This window comes from Haliaeetus albicilla, chromosome 16 (genome assembly GCF_947461875.1).
Source record: "Haliaeetus albicilla chromosome 16, bHalAlb1.1, whole genome shotgun sequence".
In the NCBI taxonomy this organism is placed as follows: domain Eukaryota; kingdom Metazoa; phylum Chordata; class Aves; order Accipitriformes; family Accipitridae; genus Haliaeetus; species Haliaeetus albicilla.
This window is the reverse complement of record NC_091498.1, coordinates 24,903,892-24,923,251: the sequence shown is the minus strand read 5'-3', so window position 1 is coordinate 24,923,251 and position 19,360 is coordinate 24,903,892. Positions and strand designations below refer to the sequence as shown.

Sequence of the window (19,360 nt, the reverse complement as noted above, 5' to 3'; positions counted from 1 at the left end):
CCACGCTAAAGGCGCAAAGCGCCACGCGGAGGGGGGGGGGTTGTTTCCCGCCGGACGAGTTATCCAAGGCACCGGCTGCCTCCATCGACGGGCCGGCGGTGCGGGGCAGGTGAGTGCTCGCTCTTCGGTTGTCGGGGAGTGCCGGCCGTCGGTGCTGGCGACCGGGACCGGGACCGGGACCGGGACCGGGACCGGGACCGGGACCGGGACCTCGCGTGCCTCAGCCCCCGTGCTGAGGAGGAAGAGGAGGAGGAGGCGGCGGGAGGCCTCCATCGGGGCCTGGCGTGCTGCGCGGGGCCGGCGGCCTCCCCGGTCCTCCTCCGCGGGTCCCGCCGGCCTCCTCCCGCTGTCCCGGTCCGTGCGTCCCGCCTGCCGCCCTGTGGGTCAGCTCGGAGCCGGTGGGGTGGGGTGGGGTAGGTCCGCCGTGGCACAGCGGCCGCTTCGTCCTGGGCGGTGGGCCGCGGTGGGGAAGCGTGGTCCCAGGCGGGGTTTGGGTTTTCGCGTGGTTTTAAAAGCCTTCGTGGGTTCGCCGAGGGAGAAGGGGGTCTGCGTGGGGAAGGGGGTGGAGTGGGAGGGGCGGGTGTGGTGCTTCCCCCGTCGGGTGTGCCCTCTTTGCGGTGGTAGCTCTGCGAGGCTGGAAAAACATACTCCTCTTCCCCCATGAAAAAATGATTTCTTCTGCGGCATGAGTCACCAGAAACCGGTTTTCGTGTTGAAGTGGAAAAACAAATTCCTTTTACTTTCCTTCAACAATAAAAAAAGTCTTACAAAACTTGCAAAACTCTTCCTTATTTGGAGACAGTGTTACTTCTTACCAGAAAGTTTGTGATAAATTAACCAGTACAAACTTGGGATTTCAGCATACCCGAGAATCTGCTTAAAGTTCAGTCATTACTGTGCTGTTACTGGCGTTTAATTCCTCTGTTTATTTTTTTCATTCTGGGTCATTAGCTTGATGATAGATGGCCAAAAATAAAAAGCACCCAACTAGTTAGGTTTTTATTTAGTGACCTGTGCTAACTTTGTATGTTTTCATTCATTTTTGTTTGTTTCTTTGTTTGTTTTTATGTGCTCTTTTACTTTAATTTCAAAAAAGTTAAGCCTTCTTATCCAGAAGGATGAAGGAGGGTCCATAGTGTGATTATCATTGTGTAAAACCCGAGCCATACCTTTTTGTCTTCTTGCATGTATCTCATTCCAGAATTGACAAAATGTCACCCTTTTATGTACTTCATTTTTTCATATATTAAGTACAGTATTGCTTCAAAATAAAAAAATGTGTATTTTAAAAAGTCTATATATAAAAAGTGTATCTATAACCTGGGTAGGTTCAAAATAGTTCAGACAGTTAAAATGATTTTAAAGGAGTATGGACAGCTTCTGAAACATGATATACTAAGCAACTGGGACAGGAAACACAACTTAACTCACTTCACATATGATACTCTGTGGGATGGAATGGCCATGTGAACTAAGCTGGTTTTTTGCACTATAGAGCTTATGTAGGGGTGTAGATGTGGTTGAGGGCTGCAATCTATTTCATGATCCTGTAGTTTGTCACATTTTCTTAGTTTTGCTTTTTCTAATGGTTTCTCTTTCAAATTGTAATTATATTTATTTAATTTTCTTACACAGTGCTAAGGAAGTAATTTCAAAGCCAGTCAGATTATGGCCTTTGAAAGGATAACACAAAAGAACTGGTACAAAATCCTGGGTGCAAAGCCATCAGACAGTCCGGCAGAACTAAAACGGAAGTACCAAAAACTTGCTTTATTAGTAAGTATTTTATTATTTAAGATGTGCAAAAATAAATTTTATAAACCAGTAAGATAACAATTGCAGGTTTTGTTTTTACATTTTTTGTATATATAGGATTAATCAATGTATTTTGTAATAGCAGCTCACTGAGGCTGGCTTAAGTTTGAAATAAACATCAGGAGTTTATGAGTTGTTACATTTTGCAAAGAGGGGTTGTGGTGTTCTCGTTCCAAAATACTGATACGTCTTCCAGCTTTACTAATCATTCATGAGTAAACTGAAGCAAGTACCTGTCCATCAGGTGCTGGATAATGAGGTGCTCAAGAAAGGTCATTGTTTGTAGCACATACTGATTAAATTTGCTAATTGATATTCGTGGTATTTACTGTCATGCGTGCAGTTATAATGTGCTGAATGCAACCCTTGAATATATAAAGACCAGATGCAAAGAGCAAAAAGAAGCTCTTCCTGATAGTCTGCAGTAACGGAATAGAAAATGTATGGGAGGAAAATATGTTAATATCAATTTTATTTGAAAGTTTCTGGTGCATTTTTGTGGAGTCATGTTTTTGGTCATGCATTAAGACTTGATGTTCTGTGAATTCCCTTAATTTTTCCTGTACTCCTGGTATACATGTATAAGAATCTCAGAGCTTCACCAGATTACTTTGTATGATTCTTGGTTCTTCTTTTTTACTCCTTCCCCTGAATTCAGGCTTTTTGCTCAACAGGTGCTTTGGCCTGGCTTTCTGAGAAAATGGGGTGTATTTTTTTGATACTGTTGACCATTTTCAACCAAATTTGATAAACAAATAGAATTCCCAAGGTAGCTAAATTTCTAAGTTTCTTGAAAACTGGCAACCTGGTAGAGAAGAAGGAAGAAGGTGAGCAGAACTCTGGTTTTTATATATTCCTTTAGGTAACTGCTATCTAGACTGTCAGTATTGGTAGGGCATTGGAGAGTACATCCATGGCTGATCTTGCTTGGTTTGAGGTGTTAGAATGAATGTGATAAGATGTTGGGATTTTTAAGCGAGGTAAAGAGAATACTAGTCAACAGGAGACTGAGTTTTGTTAGAGTTGAAATAAGTTCATGGGTTGGTTGGGGGTGGGGTGGTGGTGTTTGTTTGGCTTATTCATTTTATTTCTACCCTCTGTGGAAACTGTTTTAAAGGTCATTTCCAAATTCACACATTTTGATACTCTTTAGTTGAATTCGCTTAAGGATTCCTGCTGTACGTCTACTCCTCCTCAGTGCTTCCTGCTAACTTATTTCTTTGCCTGTAACTGATCTATGTACTTGGTGTCTTAAGCTTCAACACCTTACAAGATGTTTGCATGCAGATATAGTACATAAATCCTTAGATCTTCACTATTAAACATTAGAAGAACCAATGTAGGAGAGCGCTTTGGAAACCAAGCTTCTTAGTTCTGCTTTTAATAAAGTAGTTGTTTTCTTGGACCTCCTAACGTTTTTGTTCCACTGAATTACTAGTAAAATGTGAATAAAATATTAATAATGGTCTTGTTGTTCTTAATGAAAACAATAGGGAGATCATAGTGTAAAGTACCTCTTCTGTTCAGATAGGCGGCTAATTTAAACTGAATACTGTAATGGAATCAATATATTTCTTTCACTATGAATCTATGTATAGTAGTGGAATTAAAATCGTATGTAAAATATTGTTCAGAGCTGTTTGCCACAGAACTGAAACTATGTAGTGCCTTTCCTGTGTGAATTTTTTTTTTTTAAATGAAAGTGACCCTTTACTTTCATGTAATTATTTTGAAGTGTATGAAGCCAGGATTGTTGGAGTTTACAACTCTCTGTTTACATCTATAACTATAGTTTTAGAGGATGAAAATACTATTTTAATATACAAGCTTTTCTTTAGAACCTGTATATTTCTAGGCTAATTGGTTACAGCTCTTTATTTGAAAAGTCAGTGAGAAATGTTAGAGAAGATGAAGATATGCCCCACCCCCCCCCCCCGGCTCAGAATTCTTTTGCTATCTGTGATGGATCTCTGACTAAAAAGCCACACTGATCTTTACTTGTAGGTATTTTCTGCAAGACAGATCAGCTTGTCTGTTGTTGTTACCATATGTCCTGTCTCTATTCATCTTTTTCTTTTAGCTGAACTGTTACAGACTCTGTTTGTCTACTTACTAATACAGCATTAAGCACAGTCAGTCTGAAGTCTTTAAAAGCATGGTGGTAATAAAACAACAGTTATTTTTATGCACCTTAAAAACTCATTGGCTGTGCGTAGGAGTGACTGAGGCTCCAGTACATACCTTCACTAAAAGGTGTTCATATAACACTTAGTTACAGCATGAAAGTTACTGCTACAGATGTTGTTGAGTCCAATGGTTCTGTGGTTGAAAAAGTTGTAAGACTTTCACAAAAGAAAAGTCTGCCATGGCATTTTAACACAAAAAATACTCTGATTCAGAGATTCGTGAGCTGTGGACTTCTGAATATTGGTGGAATATACAAGGGAGGTGTTGCTGTATGTTTGTCTTGTCGTGATACTATTCCCTAGGCATCCACTGTTCATTGTCAGTAACAAGCATAGCACTGGATGGACCTCTCGTGTTACCGGTTGTGCCCTATTCATAACTCGCTTGCTTCCCAAGTAAAGCTTGTACTTGGAGCTCTTGTCAGTTAGAGGTATGAAGCTAACAAAGTGCTCATTTGGGTTTTCTAAAGCTGTTGGAGATCGTGATGGTAGAAGTAGTAGTAGTATTGGTGTGGGCAGAGAACAGGTCTACATGCAGGTGTTTTTATGTACTGTGGTAGTAGTCAATTATCACAGTGACTCCAGTTTAGAAGCTGGAATAGGAGATGAGCGCAGCCATGTATTGCCTATTAAAAGATTTCATGACAAATTATATGGTCAATACAGAAAGTTTTCTGGCTTATGTGTAGCAGCAGACATTAACCTCCTGTGCTAATTACCTTAAAATCCAGAAGTTTGTAAAGCAACTTGCAGCTCGGATACCAACTGCAATTATTATGACATTCATTCTGTAATCATGAATATTCTGATCGCAGATGTTCATTAGCATCAAGTATAATAGATGGTGGAATTTATTTTTTAAAATAATTCTGCTGTTTAAATAAAAATGGCAAATGTCTGAGTCCAAGCCTTCTTCAGATGATCCCAGTGCTTCATGTTGAGCATTTGCTTTTTGCCATCTGCTATTTTCTGTTTGTCAACACATGTATGCTTAGCATCTTGAATGAACAGGCAGATGTAAATTTCCAAAGCTAAAAAGAGTTGGAGATCTTGCCATATGTCATCCAAAAGATAACTATATTTGTATTTAAATCTCAGGACTGACCTTAATAATACAAAGTAGTACGCAATTAAAAATGGTTGAATTGTAGGTTTGTAAGAATGATTTCATAATGGCAAATGAGCTTAAAACTGATCAATTTTTAAAACATAACTTGTTTTTGTCATTTCTAACAAGTTGATGATAGAAAATGGTAATAACCCATAACAAATAAAACTGTGCATATGCACCCTACTAGAGTGATTACATTTACTTACCATTTTGCCATACTTTGCTTTGCTGCGCTTACTTTTTTTTCATTTGGTCAAGTCACAACATATGTTTAAGTGAATTATTTTACTACAGGTAATATCAATTTCATCTTTAAGAGGATTATTGATTTGATACAGAAAATAGCATGTGTTTGGCCTAAAAGTAGTGGTATAGCACAGGTTTGTCTAAAAGTAATGGTATTTTTTAAATAATTTTTTTTTCTTCTCACCTTCTAAGTATTTAAGTAAAAGTTCATATTTATAAAATTTCCTTGCAACTTAATGACACTTAAATTTATTTCTTTTAAATTCTTGTCCATTTATGTGACTCTGATACCTGGATCATCCTGATACTTTATTATTGTAGCAGTCAACAGCAGCTGAAGACAACAGACTTTTGGGCACAAGACGTGTGTGACGCTGGCAATTTTATAAATAGCTTATTTTTAAAACAAAATCCAACTTTTGTATATGCTGGCTCATCTTCGGGTGTCTTCTCTGGCTGAAGCTCTGTGCTAATAATTCTGAAAGGAAAAAAAAAATAATTAGAAATGTGTATTTTGTAATCAGCATAGCTCAATGCAAAAGTTCCTTGATTGGCTGTTTTAAGTTCATGCTAAGGTGCTTTCTGAAGCATGGAAGACTTGCAGTTTCCATACTCTGAGGGGAATCACAATAAATTTTGAGAATTAATATGTTGTCTAAGTAGTAGGAGTTTGGTCTTTAATCTTCTGTCTTTGGAACATGCTGATGGTTTTGAGATATTTGGGCTACATACAGCCTTTTCATCTTGTTATACACAGTAGTTTCAACAAGATTTCTTAAATGGATAACAGGTTTTATGCTCTATACTTAGCTTTTCAAGGAATCCATACAGCTTTTAGGAAGGACAGTGCTTATGTTCCGTTTCTTAATGTGTATAAAATTAACGGAGGATGAAATTAGAGTAACAAAAATAGGATATTGGGGAAAAAAATTACACTTGTCTGATTATTGGCACAATTTTTACATCTCCTTTTGGTGTAGCACTTTGTGGTCAAAGAATGAGTTGCCAGATTGTTTTCAAATTTTCATGTAGCTGCTCTATATCTGAAAACTGCTTTTTACAGTGAATAAAGTCACCAAACACATAAGCTTTGTCTAGATGAAAATCAGGTGTCTGTTCCTGTTGATGCTGATGATATTATAGGATACCTTTCAACTGGAAAAAAAATTATTGTGCAGGAAAATTATATGCTGCTGTTACAGTGTGTGCCCTAATCTTAAAGAAAATCCATGTAATTTGAGCAGGGAGTATGCAGGAAGCTCTTATTTTTAATATGGTGCAGAAATAAAATGTGCCATTTAACACATAGTGTTACAAAGATTATCTTTTTATCGGAAGGGGTGGTGTGTGTATAGAAATACAAAGTGTTAAGGTGATCACTTAATCTGTTTGAAAGAGTAGAAAATTTGAAAACAGAGAGGATCAGGCATAGGTGAGAATGACTCTCGGCAACAATAAAAAAGGACATTAATAGAAATTTAATTTAATGAAGCAAAATAACTTCAAGAAGAGATTGTTCCATTGAGCTTGTGTAGAGGAAAGACATATGTCTTCCTGGAGAGAAAAAAAAATATCTGTTGTATCTTATCAGATTTATGTACACATCTAAATTCTGCAGTCACAAGAAATGCAGAGTGTATTTATGTGAAGTTAAAGATCTGCTGCCATGATTGTTGTGTTAAAGTTTGTTCCAAAATAAATTGTGTTACTCCTGAAAGCGCTTGCCTGCTGAGGAACTTCTTTTCATGATGAGTTTAAGTTGAGAATTTGAATCATTAAAATGAAAATACTTTGAGCTTTGTATCAGAAGTCTCATAATAATGCTTTTCATAATGGAAATTATGCAGTGTGTGTATTCCTTTTTATAATAGCTTTTGCAGTTTTTTTATTTTTTGTTTGAATAGCAGCATACTTGTTAGATGCTTAACAGATCATCATGCTTAGCTAACTATAGTTTCAGCTAACTTGTAGAAAATGGATTTTGTAATTTGACTATAAACAGAACAAGTTCAGTGCAGCCTGGTTGTAGCTTGACTGAAGTTAATATAATTGCAAGAGAGAGAAAGATAAGCCACTAAGTTTAATACAAAGGACTGTTGTTTTGACACTCTGGGTAGTTTTATTTTGAGTTGTTCTTTACATCTGATTTACTACTTAGGACTTCAATAAAATACAAGGGAGCATATTTTCAAGTTGGGGCTCGAAAAATTCATTAGCTTATGTAGTATATAATGAACCTCAGTGTTACAGAAGTCACTAGTTCAAACAGCTTGATTAGCCAGATCATGATCACGCTGATGTTCCTGCTGCTGTTTAAGCTATGAGAGCTTTTGTTCGATTCATCCACCTGATTTTTTGTGGTGGTGGTTTTTTGGGTGTTTTTCTTGCACCAGAAGACGTCATTACGATATTCAGTAGTAAGTCTGAAGAACAAGTATTTACCCAGGCAACGATCATGTTGCAGTAACGGGAACTTTAATCAATCTGAATGGTATCACAAATTTGTGTCAAGATGGTACTGAAAAGCCACATGTTTTGGAGATGCGTGATGCTGCCACATAAGAGTGATACAGACTGCCGCGTCTGAGCCGAAGCTCCTGCTTGCTCAGTCAGGCTTGTGTGAAGATGTAATGCTGGCAGCACTTGGTCCTTGGGCCTTACATGCTCTTGTTAGGGTAGCTGGCCAATGGGAGTGTGTGTTCTATGTAATTAGGCAGCTGGCTAATCAAATGAAATGCAGTGATTAACCAATTAGTCCTCTGATTGGTCAGCAACCAGCTGGAAGGCGCACTCCAGACACAACCTGTACAAGAACAGGCTGAGAAAGGTATCCTGACTTGCAGAAGGGATGGGGGCCAGAGAGGTCATGGATGTAGGTGAAGAGAAAAAGGATGTAGTAAGGTACCATAGCAGAAAAAGGGACATGTGACAGTATTGGTATGTAGCCTGCAGTACTCCTTTATCAGAGGTGGGTGTCTACCGTATCTCAGTTTGTATGGAGCAATGTCTCACTTTTTATTACTTTGTAATGTGTAATTTTTTTATATTGTTTTTTTAAAGATGTAGGTGAATTTTAACAAGTGGATGGTGTGAACATCCCTGTAAGAGAAAGTTATTTTTAACTGTTATATTGAATATGAGAAAACTCATAGCATCACAAAATAAGCCAGCAAGTAAGCAATATATTGCTTATCCAGGTAGTTCAGCCAGTTGTGAAAGTAATGTTAGTATGGAAAACGATTTCTAAATTTAATCTGTTTACTTACTGGGTTATTGTCCATAGCTTATTTGTTATGATGAGCAGCTTCTGATACTTCATCCTCTGTAGTTTTAAGGTACACACATAAGAACAGAATGGGCACCAGGCAATTGGAATGTGAGATTCAGCTAATGCATGCTTGGCCTTTAATGTAATTTATGCTCTGCAAAGGAATCTGATGCCTCTCTTGAACATTTTGTGCACAGGTTATGTAAGTTATTAATCATCACAATATATTAAAAATAGAATCTACACTGTCTTTGGTAGACTTTTTGTGAAAGGTGTTCCATACTTACAGATATTCACTGTGTCCTGAGGCAGTATAAAATTAAAATTCTGATTAAAAATAAAATCTTAAGTACTAGTTTACTAAATTCCATAAAGATGTTTGTTTACTTAATATTTGCAAGTGTTCTTTCAGCACTTTTGCAGACACACTGAAGTAGTTTTACATTGCGCAGTGTGCTTTTTATCTCATTTCTAAAGTGAGATGTCTGAAATAAAAATCATGTAGCGGAAGATATGAATTAAAGCACAAATAAGGAAGCTACAAAGACAGGCATAATGTTTTCACATAAGTAAATGTTCTGATTATTCTGACGTTTGAGCAGCCACTGTCAAGAGTACCTTGAGTTGTTCAATATTTTCAAATCAGACTATTTATTTAAGTGCCTACTTCTGAAATTTTAAGCACTGGGTCAGTTATGTAAAGAACCTATAATCCCAGAACATGAGTTTGAAGGGGTAATAAATGTTAAAGGTAGAATCAATCATCTTGCAATAACTGTGTTTATATAAGGTTCTCTTATTGCTATGAAATGAAATTGGCCACCTTTGTGTTGAATCTGAAATAGTTACTAGATTTTTAAAATATTGTAGTATGATGTAGTAACCTGTAAAACTTAGTGTTTTGGGGACTTGTTTTGGTTGGGATTTTTTTAGGTTTAAATAAATTATCTGTATGTAATTTTGCCTTATGTGTAAAATGCATAATATAATTATTATGGAAATATGTTAAAGCAACACATTCCTTCTTTCCTCCACCTTTAAACACTTTAGAGTCAGAAAATCACAATGTGAATGACGTAACTGTCCCACCCTCTTCCTTTTCCTTGCCTCAGTGCATCATGAATTCTTTCTCATCTCCCATTGAGCCCAAATGCTCAGCAGACATGAGCTCATTTGAACTGATTTAATGCAGAAGTGAATTCCTATACCTGAAGGGCTGTCTTGTAGGGCACTTTGTAGGTAGCTTTTATTAGTACAGTAAGAAAGTTCAGCTTTTTTGTTGTCATCTGCCAGTCATTTGGATAACCTCTGTCATTTAATTTTCAGTCAGTATGTTAAAAGTAACACTTTAAGGCTGAAAAGTCAATAATCAGATATTTCTAAAAGTTGACCCTTTGTTGTTATTCCCAACAAATTAACAATAACGAAAACATTCACAGTCTATGTTGCTTGGATTTATGACCTAAGAATGCCCATGGTCGAAGAAAGTAAAGATGAACAAGTTTTCTGAGCAACATTTTAGCTAACATTTTTCTTTTCTTGACATAACATGAAATAGTAACTAATTAGGTGTTTGAGGAGAGGCTGAACAAGAGTTTCTCTTTTAAGAGGTACTTATATTCTGTCAGAGCATGCCAGCAATCTAGTGTTAGTTCCTGCTGCTACAGAAGAGCAATGCAAAGTATGGGCTTGGTGGGGTTCCCTCAGTATAACTATGGCTTCTGTAAATGTTGCCATTGAAACTCAACTGATGAAAACCTTGGATTATTCCTCTACAGTTGCTGATCTGTCCTAGGTGATGACTCTACCTTTTCATCTCCGTCTCTGGACTATTCCTTCCTAAAATGGGGAAGTTCTGTAAAGGCTAAGACCGTCTACATAGACTGCTTATTAAATATCAATGGCAAAAAGCTCAGGAACAAAATATGTTAAGTGAGCAGAGTATTCTATTGTCGCATGATTTCCTTGAGTCATCTGGAAAGTATGCCCTTTTAGTAGTTACAAGGACATACAGTCAAAGTTGTTTCCTTCCTGCAAATCGAGAAATTTGCCAACCGCAACCAACCTTCAATTAGAAGTTAAACACCAAACTACTGATCAATCCAGATATGAATGCATCCTTTAAGCTATCAGTGTAAATCCAGTCCAAAGTAGATGCAAAGTTTATGTGATTCTGTGCATTACGTCTGGAATTGTTTTGTCACTATGGCTATGAAAATTTGAAATAACTGAATGCCGATGTGGTTTTGGGGGCTTTTTTTCTTTTTTTTTTATACTGGTGTGATATCCATATGTCCATGAAATGGAGTCTTTGTGCCATAGTCATGGCATACTTCATGGCTTCTGATTTTAAGGGTTGAAACTTCTCAAGATGCTTTAGACTTATTAGGCATTGCCTAAGATAGGAAAGTATTGTCTGTACAACAGGCTGTGGTGCTTCTGTTTTTATTTGGATACTGTGTAACATGTTTACTAATGTATCTCTCAATTTAAGCTGCCTTATGAAAGGTAGGTGGTTTCTTCATAGGTTCTGCACCCAAATGTTTTCTGAAGTGCTAAATTCTGTTAATATTTAGCTTTTCATGTCCATTTTAAAAGTTCTAATTTGACTGGGGCTTAAGCCATTATTTTGAGATCATGAACGGCTTCAAATACTATAGAGATTTTATATTGCTCCCAGAGGTAGGGACGGCCAAAAGAAATATTTTCAGGAAAACAAAAAACCAAAACTACCTGCAATTTTTGAAGTGTTATGCAAGTGTTACAGTTATGACTGCTAACAAATAATTTTTTTTAAAAAGTCCTCTATTCTTCAAGGCCTGCTTCCCACAGTGACTTCTGCAGCTGAAGTGCTTTAGGGACTTTGATTATTTTGCATTATGCTTAAATCTGACCTCTTAAAGGTCTCTGTCTGTTTTTAGGTGTTTCATATGAATCTGAAAATTAATGGTATACTTTGGTTTGGTCGGGGGGGGGGGGACACAACACAAAAAACTGTGCTTTGTGCTCAGCAGTTCCTAGGAAGTTGTGGGGTGTCAAAGTAGTTGACTTTCTCAGCCTGCAGAAAGGTATTCATCTTGCAAGTCACAGTGCCAGCTGAAGACTACTGCCCCTAACTGCCTGTCCCTGCCCTTCTGCCAGATGCTACTCAGCCAGGAAATAGCATCCTGTGGGTTTTCCTTCATCCACTACCGTACATGTCAGCTGGAAAAGTTCAGGCCCATTTTTTCAGTAGTTTAAGCAGCCTGGTTGTTTGTGGGGTTTTTTTTGTTTTGGTTTTTTTTTTTTTTTTTTTTACAATACAGTACAGGATTCTGGGGTTTGCTTTCACATGAAAGGAGCGTTTGCCTAAACTAGTTTCCTAACCATTTGTGTAACTGGCATTACTGTATGACTAGGGCCACATTAGCTTATGCCTAAACAACAGAGCATTGTTTAATGTGACACTTAACAGTGTAAATTGTGAGCACAGGGGCTGGAAATTTAGAAGGAGCTTTTAGGATTCCCTTTATATTTTTATTTTTACCTTTATACTCATATAAATTTTAAAATGTTTCATTTCTTTGCTAGTTTTTGGTGGGGTTTTTTTATTGCTTTATCTTCTGCTGTCTAGCATAGTTTCCAAAAGGCTTTTTAAAGTAGCTTTTAAGGCTCTTGGGTGGCTCTTCATAGGAAAATAAGGAGCCATGGAAGCAGAAGAAAATGAAGGAGAAGCTGTTTCTAAAGATGTTCTTTTTGGTAACCATAGGTTCTGTTTTCTCTCCTCATTTTCATACCTTCATTAGCCAAATTAATTTTTGCTTCTATTTATACAACAACAGTTGATTTTCTTTTTTATCACTAGAAAATGAAACTTTACATTTCAGCATTAAGTTTGTTCAAGAGCTGAAAAGGATGAGAAGTGTGAATATTTAATGTGAAAGTCATGTGAAGTAATTACTGTTTTGTTGGACTCTTCTCAGTCTAAAGGGGCTAGGTCTTTCTAGAGACTGGGGAATAGGGGGTGAAAGCACTAAGAGTTTATTACTTAGTTTTCTGTACGATGGACTAATTGCTGCTGCAGAGATGTAGTTCATTTACCTTGCCAATGCAATAGGTTATCTTTCTCATCTTGAGAAAGTTTTCAAACAAGAATCTACAATTACTTGTTTTTGCAGGGGGAGCTGGAGTGCTTTAAAGTAGCAGATTCATGGAGTGTTACCTTGAACAAAGTGGAGACCTACTGTCAGTAGTTAAGACCAATAAGAGAATGTAAGGTCAAAATAGTAGTATCATGATACTACAGTGCCATGATAAAAGCAATTGCATTGGGAAAGGATTCCAGTCATACCTGATACAATCTTTAGACTTCAATAATTTACTGCAGAGAATAAAGTATTTTTCATTAGAAATTACTTCTTAGTCGAAGACCAGCTCTGCAATCACAGGACTTTTACAAGTAGCATCGAATTGAAAGCGACTAGTTCTGTGGAAGTTGAAATTTACTTCTATAAAAGTATAGTCAGAATTACAGTGGCAATCCTGCTGCTACTGTACTTAAATATATAAAGCAAGTATGCAAAATATGGGGAATTTGGCAGCAGACACTAAGTATAGAGGAGGAAAAGCGGACCTCTTTTTGGATTTTTCAGATGGCTCTCAGCTCAGATTCATGACCAACTTGACAAAAGATTAAGATTTTCCAGTGAATAATAGAACCATTCAAAACCCTGGTCAGAAATTAAGGTTATTAACCTGTGTAATTTAACTGTGAAAGAAGATGTTGTGATGAAATTCTTGGCTTAATCACAGAGAAGGTTGAGGAAGTTTAAAGTATGTTTAAGTGTCCTGGTTTCAGCTGGGATGTAGTTAACTGTCTTCCTAGTAGCTGGTACAGTGCTATGTTTTGAGTTCAGTATGAGAAGAATGTTGATAACACTGATGTTTTCAGTTGTTGCTCAGTAGTGTTTAGACTATAGTCAAGGATTTTTCAGCTTCTCATGCCCAGCCAGGGCACCTGACCCAAACTGGCCAACAGTGTATTCCATACCATGGGACGTCCCATCTAGTTTAGGAACTGGGAAGTGGGGGGCAGGGATTCGCCGCTCGGGGACTGGCTGGGTGTCGGTCGGCGGGTGGTGAGCAATTGCCCTGCGCATCATTTGTACATTCCAATCCTTTTATTACTACTGTTGTCATTTCATTAGTGTTATCATTATTAGTTTCTTCTTTTCTGTTCTATTAAACCGTTCTCATCTCAACCCAGGAGTTTTACTTCTTCTCCCATTTTCTCCCCCATCCCACTGGATGGGGGGGAAGTGAGTGAGCGGCTGTGTGGTGCTTAGTTGCTGGCTGGGGTTAAACCACGACATTAAGAAAGATAACTTTAAAAAATCCAAGATGCAAATTAATGAGTTTATGACAGTGCAATTTATTCTATGATTATTATTTTTAATTGCACTTTAGAGGACACCAGTAATTTTCAAGAATTTGCAGCATTGGATTGATAGTGTCGTACTCTGTGCTTTTACTGTTCAGCTATGAGTGAGTGCCAGTTAGGTGGTCTGCACATACATTAAGTGTGTTCACTTAATCCTAACTTTTGTTTTTATTCTGGCTGTTTTTAAAAGAAAGCAAGTCAGGTTGTCTGTGGGTGTTTTCTTTTAAAATTATTCTTTGGGTGATGAATAACTAAAATGTTATGGGAGGATTCCTTTTTCCTCCTATGTGCTGTCTTGATGATGCTTTGCTGCAAATACCTTGAGTCACAGCAGATATTTCCTTGTAGTAACAGCCATAGTAGCAATAATATTATTCGAAGGATTTCTATTCTGGTGGTTCTTATTTGTGTCGAGTGAAGTTGGAGGTCTGCTGTGCAGGATATTTTGTATAGCAGTGGTTATCTCTGGCCTGACAGTATGGAGAAGATTAATAATGTGTGTAAAGCATGCAAGCAGTTGAATATTGTGCTGGAAGCTCAGATTGATACTTGCATAAAAATTTCTGATTATGACAAGACTGTAAGGAGAAAGAAGGGGTAAGAATGGACACAGTTTTCACCAGCTAGTTGATCACTGGGTGATGTTAGAAAAAGTCATAAAATGGATAAGGTGTAAGAGATTAGAAGGAAAATGAAATTGTCGTCTTTTATTTTTCCTCAAGTGAGGAACATTTCCTATGAATAAGAATCATACTGGAGATGGACAGTGGAGGCTGGAATCGGTGTCAAAGCAGATAATAAGATCAGGTAGGAAAAGGCTAAAGTTGTTAAAAAGCTTAAAGATTGTTTGTGTTTGGGGAAAAAAGGAAGAAGAGATGGATTGAAGTAATGAATCAAGAAGATAAATTCCTTGCTCTTTTGTCCAGCTGTCTTCGGGTAGATGTCCTTTGGGGGAGTTTAAATCTCTATATGAAAAGATGGAATGTCACAAGGAACTCTTCACTTTCTGTTTCTCCTCTTTGCAAGTGGAAAAAGCAGGCTACTTCCATGTTCTCTGCTAACTTCTGCCAATTGAGTGAACATGTTGAAAAGATTGATTGTGGGCTAGGAAGGCAAGTTTAAGACCTGGAATCATTCTTTTCAGGAAGTGAAGAAGTTTCACATTTCAGAGGGAGTGCTTTGCAAAATCACTGAAATAAGAAGAGCACCTTCAAAGTAATTTTGCTTTGTGCTGTTTTAACATAAGACCGCACCTCTTTTCGTCTTTTTCTCACCCCCACCCCCAACCCCCACCCCCTGCCCTTCGAAATACTTGACATGTGAAGCTTTTCAATACTGAATTGTGCTAGTTACTTAACAGGGGATAGCTTACAAAAATGTAAACAAGAGTGGAACCTGATCTAGTGAATGTACTCACTTCTTTAGATGGGTATCCTAATGAAATGCATGTATTACATTCCTGATATTTTTGCAGATGAAATATGAGTCCCATATTTAAGCCCACTGAACATATATCTTGCCTGTTACAGTCTTTGTGTACAATAAAGGATATGATCACATCACTTCAATTTAGAAAGCCTGTAGGGGAGGAAATGTGAAGCAGATATTTAAAAACAATAATAAACTTTTATTTGCTTTGGTCTCCGTTTTTCATCATGCTAGTATAGTGCAGAGAAACAATGAAATGTTTTTGATGTAACCTTCTAGTAAGCATTAGGTGGCAGTAGTGTGTTGTGCTTGGCAGCTGCTTTGTCGGGTTTTTTTATCTTCTGCAATCTTTAGTACAGTGTAATAAATGGAGAAAAAATTTTATTTCTTATAGTTTTTATAAAATGTGAATTTATGGTTGTTCTGACTGTATGTGACTAAGGGCAGCTGTTGCTGGACTCTTGCATACATAGGTGGGATTAGCATACCGTAGTTTCTGCACAATATTCATGACTTATTTTCTGATACACAGTATCTAACAGTGATTAATATTAACTGCAAATTCTGATGATAAATATGCTGTTAATGGCTAAGTGAGTTTAGTTTTGCAGTCTTTACTTTTTCACAAGCTGTTACCATTTCTAAATTTAATATAGCTTGTTAGATGAAGTATGGTTTTTTGCTTGTGTTTATTCTTCTTTCTTTTTTTTTTTCTTAGCTAAAAAACAAACTTAAGCTCAAGAGAGTGTTGGTAGGAACATAATTAACCTTTCCAGCATGTTGGTGTTATTGTCACTCCAGACCTTAGACAAGTGTGGTTACCTTGTGACCCTTTTGGAGGTTTTTTCCCTTTATCCTCGTTTCTCACAGGTAAAGGATCTCAAGAAGTTTGGAACTGGTGTTGCATTGTATTAATTGGGCAGGTTGATCAATTAATAGAAGAGCAGCAAGAAAGTGTTGACAGAACATGCTATCTAATTAGTACCTGATGAACCATGTAGGCCACAGAGCCCAGAGTGTAATGTTGCTTCAGGGTGGCTCCTATATAAGACCTTTATATGCAAAATAGGCGTGTAGAAAAGCTAAAAAAGAATATTTCAGCATAGTTCCGATGAAAGAAGTCTTCATTGCTGAAAAACTTGACTTTTCCACTGTAAACTTGCATAAAGCTATGGATGCTTAATACTTCATAGAAGGAGCACGTATCAAAGTATCAAGCCTGTGTTTTGTACAAGTCTTGCTCTTAAAAATCATGTAGCCTTTTGTTTATTTAGGTCTTTTTTTTATGTAAGAGGTGATCTACAAATTACAGAAATAGATGAAATAGGCTTTTAAAAATAAAACTCTGTCGTTTTTCTTCCTGCTTTTTGGAGTAGTAAGACAGAAATACTAGGGCAGTAAGATTTCTTATGGCTCATGTGATAAAATGGCAAGCAAAAATCATTCTAAGTTAAGAGCAGGTAGCATCAGAATGCTTTAAGGTTCCACCCTAACTGGTTTTCTATTATGTATTAGTTTGTAATAGTTTTTCAGTTGAAAATCAAGTAATTGTGAATTGTAAATCACTTTTTGTCTGGCAAGGTAGTACTGCCAGAATTTAGTTACTGGTAATTAGGTTTTTTGCACAGATTTCTATAAATATATTGGTGATTAATTCATACTGTTCATTCGGAAATTCTCCCTCCTCCCATGAGAGGAGAAAAGTTTAATGTTTACAACAAACATTTTTTCAAAATGAATTCATTTTCTCCTGCAATTTAAGCTTCCTTGTTTTACTGAAATCACTTCCTGTTTTAGAATACTTCTAGTGAATAAATCACTTAATTTTTTGTAAAATACTTAAGTGTTTTTTTCATCCTGCCCTAATTTAATGAGTTCAGCTGGTGAAGTTGGAAAATGGCTTCTTTCTGTGACCTTTCAGTGAGTGCCACAGGGTGGGGGCCAAGTGCATGTTTGTCACCTTTTTTCTTGACCAGCACAGGTGGCTAAACCATGCTTTTCTTAAATTCAGTTATCCAAAAATTCAAATTCCAGTTTAATAAGAGATTTTATAATTTAGTCCGTGTTCTGATTTAAATCCTTCATAGGACGGATTCTGCAAGAAAGAGTTCAGCCCTAAAGCCTAACAGCTAGTCTGCGTAGATTCTAATCTGTATGTCATGCCCATAACCAGAGTAAGTGATCATTTGGAGTCTTGTGTGCTTGATTGCTCAAATATAGCTGTCGTGTACATGGTGTAGATAATACCAAATACGTGTGTTAATTCTGTTACATGCTGATAGGGATTTGTGGCTTAAAGTATTCAGTGTGACAATGTATGTAAAATTAGCAAAAATGTTAACTTTAAATGTAATTATATAGCACCTGGAGTCTTGTAATTGCATTATATGGTTGCTTTTTTTGTGCTGTGTCCAGCAGGGAGACTGTTCAGCTTTATATTTTGGTGCTCTATCAACTGATCTGGAACTTTCAATACATGCTGCATAATTTAATATAAAATATTGCTACAAGCCTTATAATGACGTAATACAGAACTGGAAATGAGCAATTTTGCTGGGGTGTGGGGTGGTGAGGGGAACTCACTCTCCTATACCATGTTAAGCTTAGCTATAGTTATTTCAGATACACAAGTTTAATATCTTGGATAGTTCCAAACATAAATTTATTGAGCCCTGAGACCAATAGAAGCAGAATGTCTAGTTTTGTGATAATGATCATGATGTCTGGGGCCTTGACCAGCCATACTTTAAATTGCCTGAGGACAGAGATTTCAGAAAGGGTACCCTTGGTCAAAAACCTGAAGATAGGATGAACTTTGCAATGGAGGCAAGGTTTTTCCACTAGCTATCACACTCATCTCTCATGTTCACAGTCTATGGTAAGAGACTTTCAGATAGGCACTTCTGGATCAAAGCAACAAAACTCTTCTATTTCCAAATGTAATTTTAGAAAGAGGAGGGATGCTGCAATGAGCTTAGTTGTCCAAAGCTATGCGAATACGAAGACCGAACACTGGCTTTTTATGGAGAAAGAGAGAAAAAAATTGAGTGCAAATACAGAACATCAGCCTACCATATTACTTTATTTCTTGAAATGATTTAGAAGAGTTGTTGATTTCTTAGATATTTATAGATGTGGCTTAAACATTGTGGTCATGTGGCCAGAGTAAGGAATCTTGTTTTAAGAATTGTAATTTCTTTCTAATAAAAATATGTCGACGTGGTCTGTAGATAACTAGAGAAATGGATGCAATTATATGACCCAGTCCAGCCCTTGTTTAGCAGTTAATTTCTCCAGATTTCTATGAGCATTTGGTCAGATCTAAACAGATTTGGTTGTTGGTTTAAATCTAGCCAAGGCTGGTGGTGTCTTAATTGCTACCACAGAGCAACCATTTGGCCTGTGCGAGATGAATGTTGTCAAGGTACCTTCTGCAAGGCAGACATTCATCCGCTGGGAATGTATCAAGAAAGTTTTCATTAATTGGTCCCTTTGTTGGCATTTGTGGCAGAGCAGCCAAAAACTGAGTATGAACAGACACTCTGTGTCAGGGGGTGAGATTTATTGGCAAGTCCCAGTAAAAACTGGTGTTTACTACATATATTGTAAGCAGGGGCAAAGGACTTTTCCTCCAAAGAACAGCCTGGCATTAAATTTATTCCGATTTCTTTTTCTTTTTTTTTTAAAGGCAGGGAAATGTAACAAGAATTCAGACTACAATTGGAAATTAAAAGGAAATAGCTGGTTAATATTTTTCTTCTTAATGTTGACTGTCTTGCAGCTTCTTTTTAATATGATGTGAAGTGTTATGATGAGCTCTGTAGTCTACAGACAAATTTGCATGGACCTATGAATACTTGTGTCAGATGAGAACACTTGACAGTTTT

The 19,360-nt window shown here is 37.2% G+C and overlaps 1 protein-coding gene across 4 annotated transcripts in view; it reads left to right on the top strand.

Annotated features, from left to right (window-relative positions):
• Nucleotides 1–19,360, top strand: part of DNAJC24 (DnaJ heat shock protein family (Hsp40) member C24) — a 43,885-nt gene that overhangs the window by 576 nt on the left and 23,949 nt on the right. For 3 of the 4 annotated variants that reach the window (XR_011328178.1, XR_011328177.1, XM_069804010.1), the window contains exons 1-2: nucleotides 36–109; nucleotides 1,636–1,776. Coding sequence is in view for 2 of the 4 variants with exons in the window: in XM_069804010.1 (XP_069660111.1) it covers nucleotides 1,669–1,776 (108 nt within the window). In the remaining 2 variants the exon portion in view is untranslated. Of the gene's footprint in view, nucleotides 1–35; nucleotides 110–1,635; nucleotides 1,777–19,360 lie in introns of those variants that run through there. The other variant, XM_069804011.1, reaches the window with a different exon arrangement.